Source organism: Tursiops truncatus, chromosome 6 (assembly GCF_011762595.2).
Source record: "Tursiops truncatus isolate mTurTru1 chromosome 6, mTurTru1.mat.Y, whole genome shotgun sequence".
Lineage (NCBI taxonomy): Eukaryota > Metazoa > Chordata > Mammalia > Artiodactyla > Delphinidae > Tursiops > Tursiops truncatus.
This window is the reverse complement of record NC_047039.1, coordinates 88,082,914-88,095,346: the sequence shown is the minus strand read 5'-3', so window position 1 is coordinate 88,095,346 and position 12,433 is coordinate 88,082,914. Positions and strand designations below refer to the sequence as shown.

The window sequence follows — 12,433 nt, the reverse complement described above, 5'->3', positions numbered from 1 at the left end:
ATAAATAAAATTAAAAATAAAGAAAGAAAAAAGAAAATCTTTTGAGGCAGAACAGTTTTCATTATGAAAAACAAATTACATTGCTATGAGAAGTTTAATTAATTAACCCCTTTCTCTCTAATTAGGAAAGCATTATATATTTACATGCCAGAAGAAAGCAAGACAATTTTCCAATTTCAGCTTCTAGTAACCAGTGAAAAGGATGGACATATTTACAATTCCCAAGAAGCACCATTAACCAGCTGTAGATATGACATCACCTGTCAATCACTATTGGCACATAGTAGGCACACAAGAAATATTTGCTGAGTGAATTAACTTTGGCCATCTATGTACAAGACTTCTACTAGGTATTGTGGAGGACAAAGAGAAGTTTGACTGCCTACTGTAATGCAAGCTCCTCTCCATCCTTAAAGATGGAGAGGACTGTACCTTGTTTTTGTCTCTCTGGCACATAATTAGTTATTTGTTGAATAAAGGAATTAGTTAAAATTGCATTACTAAATTTAAGGATTTTTTCCTCCCCTTTTTAACAATCAAGTTTCCCTTGCTGGTCTCTGACTTGGAGGCAATTAAATCAGTTGCTACGGTTGTATGTTTCATTCATTTATAAATTGTATCAAGACCAATCTTTTGATTCACTGTGGCCAAAAAGAATACATACTCTCTGTGGTTTAAGTTATAGTGTTACTGCCAGGTAAAAAAAGAGGGTAATAATCTGGTCGTCCATTCATACTAACTCTACACTTACCAACCAGATAATGATAATCAAAAGGCTTGTTAGTATTCATAAATCTTATACGAATGGATCACATAATCTTTCATGATTTTCAGCAGTGATCACTGAGAAAGCACCAAGCTGCATGGCTCTACTCAAAATGTGAACATGGTCCAATTGGCAGGTCATAAAGCTCTCAGAATTTATACAAAATACAGTACACTGAAGAAGCACTCTTAAATAGGAGTGCTATAAATGGGACACAAATAAAAGGAAAATAAGAATTCTGTCATCTTACTACTGTGTTAGGGAAAACAAAATAAATATTGATACAATAGTTTGATAAGAGTAATACAAAAGAAAATAAGGAATTCCATGTAAAATATTAGCACCAACTGAGAACGTGCAGCCAGCCCCCAACCTACAGGTTATTCTCATTTCTAAACTTTGGTTTAGAATTTAGACTGCATGTGGAAAGAATCAAATGACATGTAAAGCATCTGCCACAGTGCATGACACAAAGTAGGTACCAATAAATGGTATGTTGAAACAAAACGCAGGGCTTAAGTCTGATTTACCTATTCAGACTCAGATGCCCATGCTCAACAATGGGGACAGTGGAATAAAGTGAAGGGTGGACTACAGGCCAGAGGTGGTGGTAGGGCCAGAATCAGGGAAGAACATCTGAGCAGGCATTATGTTCCCTTCCCTTCACCACCTGTCATGGTCTGGCTGGGCTGAGATGAAAGTCTCATGTAAAGCTGAAGTTAGTTTCAGAGGGAGGGTGATTCTTTTCCCCCCTACAATGTATACATTATTGAGTTTTCAAAAATAATGATAATAAAGGAGGAAAGAAACTTCTTCATCAGAAACCGGAGGGAAGAAACATTGCTGGGTTCATGCTCTGCTGAAAATAAGAACTCAGATGGGAGCTCTCACCAGATGGTTTTAGTTTCCTCTGTAGGGCATAAGGTTAGGAAAGAGGAAGAACAAGAGAGCTTAAGAGAATAAAAGGCATGAATAATCCTTGGAGAGTATGTATAAGAGAGATAAATGAATGAATAAGATGAATTATTTAGAGATGAATAAAAAGAACTGATTTCACAGCAATTCTAGTTAGACTGAAGCTAAACAATTTGCCTGTTGGTGGCAACTCACATGGATACAGAATTGAGCAAAGGATAGTATGTTAAGAGAATGAGAAATTATTAAGTGGCAATAGAGATGAAGAGGGAAATTCAGTCTATTATGCTTTCAAAAAACATGAATAATTGCTATGTGAGGTCCTATATTAGGGCTTCGATATTCAGAGATGAATAGAGCATGATCCTGCCCCCAGGAAACTCATGCACCACTGCAGCAAGGTGATAAACAAAGAACCAAAGAAGTTTAATACTGAGTCCTTATGGTATTTGGCAACTCTAATTTTTTAAAGGCAATTGTTACATTGTTTTATTCTCTAGCATCATATATTTATGATTTGTGTCTATATAAACTATGAACCAAAATAATAAAATGCACATTTATACACCTACCACTCAATTCATGTACTAAAACTTATACTTTTATATTCATCTGAAATCTTCTGCCTGTCTTTTAAAGCTCCTTGTAATATGGCAGCATCTTCACATAACTCATCTAATTTCCAGCTATTTCTTCCAAGCTTTCTATTCTAGTCAGACATATTTGACAGAAGCATTACACGAACTTAAGTGTCCAAGAAAACATCTCCTCTTTCTTGTCCAAAAGAAACAAAGAATTGAGGAAATATTATTTGCCTAATAAATGCATTTCTTATATTACTACAGGAACTAAGAGCTTTTCCTTATAAAGATTTTAAATAGTTTGTAAAGGTAATAAAAGTTCACATGAATGGATGGTTAAGTGCTAAAAAGTACCTTCAAACGTTGTCATGGAAACTTAAAACTCTGAAAAGGATTTATATTATCTTTTCATTCTGGCAAGAAAAATGTTATTTTACCTTGCATTTTAAAATAAGGTTTAAAATTATCATTAAAAAAGTTACTACCCCAGGGACTTCCCTGGTGGCGCAGTGGTTGAGAATCTGCCTGCCAATGCAGGGGACACAGGTTCGAGCCCTGGTCGGTGAAGTTCCCACATGTCACGGAGCACTAAGCCCATGCGCCACAACTACTGAGCATACGCTCTAGAGCCTGCAAGCCATAACTACTGAGTCCGCATGCCACAACTACTGAAGTCTGTGTGCTCTAGGGCCTGCGTGCTGCAACTACTGAAGCCTGCACACCTAGAACCCGTGCTCCGCAACAAGAGAAGCCACTGCAATGTGAAGCTCTCGCACCACCACAACGAAGAGTAGCTCCTGCTCACCGCAACTAGAGAAAGCCCACGCACAGCAGCGAAGACCCAATGCAGCCAAAAATAAATTAATTAATTAAAGAAAAAAAAAGTTACTACCCTAAACAGGATCCTTCTCTTTCATGAACTTTTAAATTGTGGTACAATACACATAACAAAAAATTTACTATCTTAACCATTTCTAAGTGTACAGTTCAGTTGCACTAAGTACATTCACACTGTTGTGCAACCATCACCATCGTCCATCTCCAGAACTTTTCATTTTGCAAAATTGAAACTCTTTATATATAAAACAGTAACTTCCCATTCGTCTCTCCCCATGGCCCCTGGAAATTACCATTCCACTTTCCGTCTCTGTGAATTTGACTACTCTAAGTATCTCATATAAGGGGAATCATACATTTGTCCTTCTGTGTCTGGCTTATTTCATTTAACATAATATCTTCAAAGTCCATCCATATTGTAGCATGGGTCAGGATTTCCTTCTTTTTTAAAAAAAATTGTGGTAAAAACACATAACATAAAATGTACCATCTTAAGCATTTTTTAAAGTGTATGGCAGTCTTACCTATATGTATATTGTTGTGCAACAGATCTCCAGAAATTTTTTACCTTGCAACACTGAAACTCTATACCCATTGAACACCATCTTCCCATTTCCCCTTCCCACCCAGCCCCTGGCAACCACATTTCTACCTTTAAAGAATCTGACTACTTTAGATACCTCATTTAAGTGTAACCATGCAGTGTTTGTCTTTTTGTGACTGGCTGGCTTACTTCACCTAGCATATATCCTCAAGGTTCATCCTGTTATAGTACATGACAAGATTTCCTTTTTTTTTTTTTGCAGTATGCGGGCCTCTCACTGTTGTGGCCTCTCCCGTTGTGGAGCATAGGCTCCGGACATGTAGGCTCAGCGGCCATGGCTTACGGGCCCAGCCGCTCCGTGGCATGTGGGATCTTCCCAGACCGGGACATGAACCCGTGTCCCCTGCATCAGCTGGTGGACTCTCAACCACTGTGCCACCAGGGAAGCCCGAGATTTCCTTATTTTTTAAGGCTGACTAATATTCCATTGTGTGTATTGATATATACCACATTTTCTTTATCCATTCATCCGTCAATGGACATTTAGGTTGCTTCTACCTCTTGGCAGAATAATGCTGCAATGAACATGAGTGTGCAAATATCTCTTTGAAATCCTATTGTCAATTCTTCTAAAAGTGGGATTTCTGGGTCATATAGCAATCTATTTTTTTCTAAGACTTGATTTTTTTTTTTGATTAGTTTTAGGTTCACAGCAAAACTGAGAAAAAGGTACAAGATTTCCCGTATAGGGCTTCCCTGGTGGCGCAGTGGTTGAGAATCTGCCTGCCAATGCAGGGGACACGGGTTCCAGCCCTGGTCTGGGAGGATCCCACATGCCGTGGAGGAACTAAGCCCGTGAGGCACAACTACTGAGCCTGCGCGTCTGGAGCCTGTGCTCCGCAACGGGAGAGGCCGTGACAGTGAGAGGCCCGCACACCGCGATGAAGAGGGGCCCCCGCTCGCCGCAACTGGAGAAAGCCCTCGCACAGAAACAAAGACCCAACACAGCCAAAAATAAATAAAATAAATTAAAAAAAAAAAAGATTTCCCGTATACCTCATACCCCCACATATGCACAGCCTCCACCATTATCAACATTCTCACCCTGGAGTGGTATGTTTGCTACAACTGATAAAACTACAATGACCAATGATAATCGCCCAAAGTCCACAGTTTACATTAGAGGTCATTCTTGGTGCTGTACATTCTATGGGCAGACTCTCAACCACTGCGCCACCAGGGAAGCCCTGCCCATTTTTTAATTAGGTTGTAAGTTTCTACTTGCTGTTGAGTTGCGGAGTTTTTTATATGTTCTGGATATTAACCCCTTACCAGATACAAAGATTTGCAAACATTTTCTCTCATTCCATGGGTTGCCTTTTACTCTGTTGATTGTGTTTGACTGACAGAAGTTCTAAATTTTGATGAGTTCAATTTATCTACATTTTCTTTTGTTGCCTGTGCTTTTGGTTCACATCCAAGAAATTATTGCCACATCCAATATAAGGAAGCTTTCCCTTATGTTCTCGTTTAGGAGCTTTGCAGTTTTCTCATGCATTAGGGTTCTTTCATGGATGTTTAACAATTCTCTTACAGATTTGGAAAGTTCCCACTTAAACCTAAATTATCTTTTAAAGATATACCTCTCTGAAATTAATGACTGAGAGCTATATATTTGAGGTCAAAGAACTGTGTATTTTCTAATAGAAATATAGCTGCAACAACAAATGGACACAGATAATAATAAAAATTATCTGCTCCTTCCAAATCAATTTGTACCTCCAGTTTTAAGTCACCAATCCAAAAAACAATATAGATTATTTTGAGAAATTCAGAAATTTCAACTTAGGGTTGCTGTTAAAATTAAAGTGTTTAGGCCCCTACACCAAAGGCTCTCTCTCTATTACAATTTTATAGTTTTCTATTTGCTTTTTTAAATTATTATCTTCTCCATCCTCCATCGCCATGCCTTTTGATGCTGCCATTATTATTACCTTTGAAAATGCCTCATCTAACTTATTTTGCAAACAGCTGCCTCAAAAGCCTAAGGGTGCCTTTATCACTAGGCACCAATCTAAGATGTCTGTTTTCTGAAATAATGTTTATTCATTAATACTCCTGAACACCCACTTTGTGCAAGATACTATGGGTAATACAAAGCTGCAAAACTCACCAGAAGGGGCTTCTTATCAGGGCCTATTAAGGCCATACTCGGTATCATATTCACCCAGGATAGGGGCCTGGAAACAAAGCATAAAAGCAGGGCAGCATGGAGCATTTCTCCCCAGTGGATCATCAGAGCAGGCAATACAGCCAACAAGGAACTAGCTCTTTTCTGGCCCTCCAGATGATATGTCAGGTTCAAGGGACCAAGACACATCTGGTACATCCAAGAGAACTTGTTAGACGTTAGTTCAATACTAGATCATGGTTTTGAATGCCAGGGTAAGACATAGAGACTTTTATTTTATCTTCTTACCACTGATTTCTGAATAAGAGATTAACATGATTGAAGCTCTAGGAATATTAATATGGCAGCAGTATGTAAGGGCACTAGAAGTTAGAGACTGGAGACAGGAAGAGTATTACATTTAATTGGTAGAATAATAATAATAATGATGATGATGATGATGATGATGATATAACAGCAGTAGCCAACACTTTTTTTTTAACAACTTATATTAGCCAAACATTGTTCTAATGATTTTTTCATGTATTAACTCCTCATAACAACTCTATGAGGTACTTTAGGTAAAAATATTATCCCTATTTCATAGATGGGGAAATAGAGGCATGGAGAGATTAAGTAACTTGCCCAGGGTCTCACAGATATTAAGTAGCAGGACCAACATTTGAACCCAGATAATCTAGTTCCAGAGTCTCTACTATTAACCACTCCATGATACCACTTCTCAGAGTACACTACATATGCTCACATATGTAGTGTACTCTGCTCAAATATTCCTAATATTTTAGGAAAACGCTTAAGGAATAACTCATCCATCCCTGAAACCTGATAATGACAGAGCTGATAGTTCTGGTATTAGACTCAGCAAATCAACACATGTGAGGATATCATGTGGGACTAGAAAATGAGAACTTAAAGAATAATTGGTACCTCTTTATTCAATGCCCACCAAGTGCCCAGTATTCTTCATGCATCATCTCATTTAATCCTCACACCAACCTAAGAGAGGGGCATTATTTTAAATCTACCTTTTTTCAGTTGAGGAAATCTAGGCTCAGAGAGGCTATACCTTCTGTCCCTCATTATACAGCTCATCAGTGACAGAAGCAGAAGTAGAATCCAGATCCCAATCAATCCCGTGTTCTTCCTACTCTCTTATGTGGAGGGCATGCAGCAACGGGACAGGAATACTGCCAGTCTGGAAGGCTGCAGTCCTTCTGCCCTCAGAAGGCTAGCGCCCCCATCTGAAACACTCCGGAACCATGCCGGTATGTGTATAGTTATGTCCCCAGGGTGCTTCTCCACCCAGCCAGAAGTTACACCAGGTGGATGTCTGAGTCAGCCCTTGTTCCAAGGCTAGAACTAGCCTGTGAGTTTGGGCAGGACTGAGGCGGCTCTGAGGATTCTTATACACAAAATACAAACGTGAAACCCCATGGAAAAATACAGGCTTGAAGGACTATCACTATGCAGCCCTCCACGAAGAGAGGTAAAAAAGAAAAAATTCTCTGAAGGGAAATGCTCTGAGTCATATGGAGCTGAGGATAGCACCTGGAGATTAGCAACCCAAGAGAAGAGAGCCAGAGTTCAGGAAATTGTCTATGCTTGTTTTCTCAGGGAATTCCCATATGTTTAACCTCAGTTTCTCAAAACTTATTTCTTCAAAAAATGGTTAAGACATAATGTGTAATTAAAAAAGCAAAACACAAAATTTGAAAAATGCTGGAATTTTCCTTTTTACTTCATTTTTTTTTTTCTGAACTTTACAAATTTCCTATCATAGACATACGTTACATCCAGGGGTAAAAATAAAATAAACTAATTGAAATACTTTTAACCTATACTTAGGAAGAGGGGGAAAAACCCCACAAATTTCCCATAGAGTAGTCTAATAATTCCCGAATACTCAAACAGGCAACATCAAAATCACCTGAAACATTTGTAAAAAATACAAATTTCCAGAGCCCAAAGACCTACACGGTCAGAATTTCCCTGGGTGGGGCCTAGGAATCTAGAGTTTCAACAAGCTCCCTAGATGACTATAATAATTTATATCAAGGAAGTCCAAAAGCACCTTCACTTCTCTCTTTCTTTCTGAGGTTCTTTGATGATTTATTTAATGCTAGGACAAATTTATATTGAAAGGCAAACACAATATTTAACAGTGACTGGACTGTAGACTTGGATGGCCTACTGTCTCACCATTTATCTCTGCAAACTTCTGAACATCACTTAGGGTTTTCAGTTCTTGTCTTGGACATGCTGCTACACACAGTGCTACAGACTTGATCTTCCGGTTTATCAAGTCCAGATTGCATGGATCCAAAAAGAACACGTACCTAAAGCATGAAGAAAAATATTGAGATATTATTTCACAAAATACAGTCTGGTTCACTGCATATTTGAATAAACCTAAGAGCAAAGAACATCTCATTTCCCCTTCACAAATTTAATCATAGATGAACAAACATTTCACAAATCTAATCAAACACGAATTTTTTTTTAAATAATTGCTTATAAACATACTGTTAACAGTGGGGATGGAGGAAATACGGGACTCATATTTTTCATGATCTATTTTTCTAATATTTAAAATTTTGCAATGTGTATTTTATAATCAAAATTGTCTATTTTAGTATTTTTAAAACAACTAACTTTAGTTTTATTTTTTTTGACAAAGTTGTATCCCCCAAATTACTGCAATACTGTTATATAACATGAATTATAATTTAAACATAAACTTTAATGAATATATAATCATATATAAAGTGTATCATTATAAAAATGAACATATATTGATATATACAAGGTATAGCCAAGAAGGCTGAGTAGGAAGACCCTGAGATTATCTCCTCCTATGGGCACACCAAAATTACAACAGCAACTATTGATGAGAATGATCTGAAGACTAGCAGAAAAGATTTCCCACAACTAAAGATATAAAGAGGGAATCACAGTCAGATGAACAGTGGGGTGGAGACGTGGTACAGGAAAGATCCACACCTCTCAGTAGGCAACCCACAAATGGGAGGATAATCACAATTGCAGAGGTTCTCCCCAGGGAGAGAGGGATCCGTGCCTCATATGGGTGCCCAGCCCTGGGACCCTGAACCAGGAAAACAAGCCTCCAGAACATCTGACTTTGAAGGTCAGCAGGGTTTGCACACTGGAGAGTCAGAGGGCAGTAGGAAACAGAGACTCCACTCTTAAAGGACACACACAAAATCTCACATGCTCCAAAACCCAGCACAGATATAGTAATTTGAAATGAGTCTAGGTCAGACTCACTTGCTGATCTTGGGAGAGCCTCCTAGACAGGTAGGAGGCAATTTCAACCCACCTAGGGACATGATTGCTGGTCACAGCCATTTTGGGGAACTTGTTCTACCATAAGGACATTGGTGCTGACAAGCGCCATTTTGGAGTCCTCCCTCTAGCCTATCAGCACCAGGGGCTTACCTGCCCACAAGCTGGTTACCCCAGGCCCAGGACGCCCCCCTACCCAGGACAAGCAGCCAGCCATGCAGGGACCCAACCTCACCATCCGATGGGCCAACACCAGCCCCAGGCCCCATAGAGAGCTACCCCAGGACCTACTCCCACCCACCAGAGGGCCAAGATCTACTGTAAGCTATGCTGGGACACAGGCCTATCCACCAGCAGGCTAGCACCCGCCCCAAGACTCACCAAACTTTGCAGCCACCCATGCTGGGAACCAGCCCTGCCCACCAGCAGACTGACATTAGCCCCGGACCCCCTGGAACCCACTGTCAGCCATGCCAGGACCCATGTCCATCCACCAAAAACATTAAACACTGCAGGGGGAAGAGGGTGTTAAAATTGCACCTTCCTTGTTAGAATGTCTTTGAACTTAAGAGACTATCAACTTAAAATAATCATGCATAAATATGTTGTTATATATGAACCTCATAATAACCACAAATCAATAATCTATAATAGATACACAAAAAAGAGAAAGGAATCCAAACGTAACACTAAAGAGAGTCATCAAATCACAAGGGAAGAGAGCAAACGAAGAAGAAAGGAACAAAACAGAACTACAAAAACAACCAGAAAACAATTAACAAAATGGGAATAAGTACACACATATTAATAATTGTTTAAATGTGAATGGACTAAATTCTCTAATCAAAAGACATAGAGTGGCTGAATTGATAAAAAAATGAAACCCATCTATATGCTGCCTACAGGAGACACACTTCAGATCTAAAGACAGATACAGACTGAAAGTGGGGGGGATGGAAAAAAGTATCCCATACAAGTGGAAACCAAACGAAAGCTGGGGTAGCAATACTTAGAACAGAGAAAATATACTTTAAAACAAAGACTGTAACAAGAAACAAAGAAGCATATCATATAATGATCAAGGGATTGATCCAAGAAGCAGATATAACAATTATAAATCCATACGTACCCAACACAGGAGCATTTAAACACATAAAGCAAATATTAGCAGACAAAGGGAGAAATTGACACAGTTTCTTGTATTATTAATTGTTAATTGCTGATTGTATTATTAACACAAGAATAGTAGGGGACTTTAACAGCCCACTTACATTAATGGACAGAAAATCAATAAGGAAACACTGGCCTTAAATGACACATTAAATCAGATAGACTTAACTGATATATAAAGAACATCCCATCCAAAAGCAGCAGAATACACATTCTTTTCAAGTGCTCATAGAACACTTCCAGGATAGATCACATGCTAGGCCACAAAACAAATCTCAATAAATTTAAGAATACTGAAATCATATCAAGCACCTTTTCTGGCCTCAATGATATGAGACCATAGTTGGTAGAAATCAACTATAAGAAACAAAACTGCAAAAGCCACAAACATGTGAAGGGTAAACAATATGCTACTAAACAAGCAATGGGTCACTAAAGAAATCACAGAGGAAATCAAAAAATACCTGGAGACAAATGAGAACAGAAATACAACAATCCAAAATCTATGACACGCAGCAAAAGCAGTTCTAGGAGGAAAGTTTACAGTGATCAAGTTTACCTCAGGAAACAAGAAAAATCTCAAATTAAAAACCTAACCATACATCTAAAGGAACTGGGAAAAGAAGAACAAACAAAACCCAAAGTTAATAAAAGGAAAGAAATAATAAAGACCAGAGCAAAAATAAAATGAAATAGTGACTAAAAAATGATAGAAAAGATCAATGAAACTAAGAGTGGGTTCTTTGAAAAGAAAAACAAAATTGGTAAGCCTTTAGCCAGATGCATCAAGAGAAAAAGAGAAGGCCCAAATAAAGAAAATCAGAAATGAAAGAGAAGTTGCAACTAACACCACAGAAATTCAAAGCATCACAAGAGATTACTATGAACAATTATATGCCAACAAAATGGACAACCTAGAAGAAATGAATAAATTCCTAGAAACACATGATCTTCCAAGACTGAATCAGGAAGAAACAGAAAATATCTATACACTGATTACCAGGAAGGAAATTGATTCAGTAATCAAAAAACTCCCAAAAAACCGAAGTCCAGGACCAGAGAGCTTCACAGGTGAATTCTACCAAACACTTAAAGAAGAAGTAAAACCTATCCTTCTCAAACTATACCAAAAAATTGAAATGGAAGGAATGCTTCCAAACTCATTCTACGAGGCCAGCAACACCCTGATACCAAAACTAGACAAAGACATCACAGAAAAAGAAAATTACAAGCCAATATCACTGATGAACATAGATGCAAAAATTCTCAACAAAATATCAGCAAACCGAATTCAAGACATTAAAAGGATCATACACTATGATCAAATGGCATTTATCCCAGGGGTGCAAGGATGATTTAACATCTCTCAATCAATCAATGTGATACACTACATTAACAAACTGAAAAATAAAAATCACATGGTCATCTCAATAGATGTGGAAAAAAACTTTTGGCAAAATTCACCATCCATTTGCGATAAAAACTGTTAACAAAGTGGGCATAGAAGGAACATACCTCAATATAATAAAGGCCATAAATGACAAGCCCACAGTTAACATCATACTCAAAGGTGAAAAGCTGAAAGCATTTCCTCTAAAATCAGGAACAAGACAAGGGTGCCCACTCTTGCCACTTTATTCAACATGGGAGGCCTAGCTACAGAAATCAGACAAGAAAAAGAAATAAAAGGAATCTAAACTGGAAAGGAAGAGGTAAAACTATCACTGATATCAGATGACGATACTATATACAGAAAATCCTAAAGACACCACCAAAAACTATCAATATTAGAACTCATCAATGAATTCAGTAAAGTGGCAGGATAAGAAAATTAATATACAGAAATCCGTTATGTTTCTATATACTAACAACAAACTACCACAATGAGAAATTAAGAAAACATCTCATTTACAATTGCATCAAAAAAAAAAAAAAAAGCCCTAGGAATAAATCTAACCCAAGGAGGTTAGAAACCTACACTCAGAAAACTCTAAGACACTGATGAAAGAAACTGAAGATGACACAAATGGAAAGATACACCATACTCATGGACTGGAAGAATTAATACTGTTAAAATTACCATACTCCCCAACACAATCCACAGAGTCAATGCAATCCCTATCAAA

At 38.1% G+C, this 12,433-nt stretch overlaps 1 protein-coding gene across 7 annotated transcripts in view; it reads right to left on the bottom strand.

Moving 5' to 3' along the window:
- Positions 1 to 12,433, bottom strand: part of SLC44A1 (solute carrier family 44 member 1) — a 221,834-nt gene that overhangs the window by 116,672 nt on the left and 92,729 nt on the right. For all 7 annotated transcript variants that reach the window (XR_002179165.3, XR_012332617.1, XM_019948952.3 and 4 more), the window contains exon 4: positions 8,034 to 8,170. Coding sequence is in view for 5 of the 7 variants with exons in the window: in XM_019948952.3 (XP_019804511.1) it covers positions 8,034 to 8,170 (137 nt within the window). In the remaining 2 variants the exon portion in view is untranslated. The remainder of the gene's footprint in view (positions 1 to 8,033; positions 8,171 to 12,433) is intronic.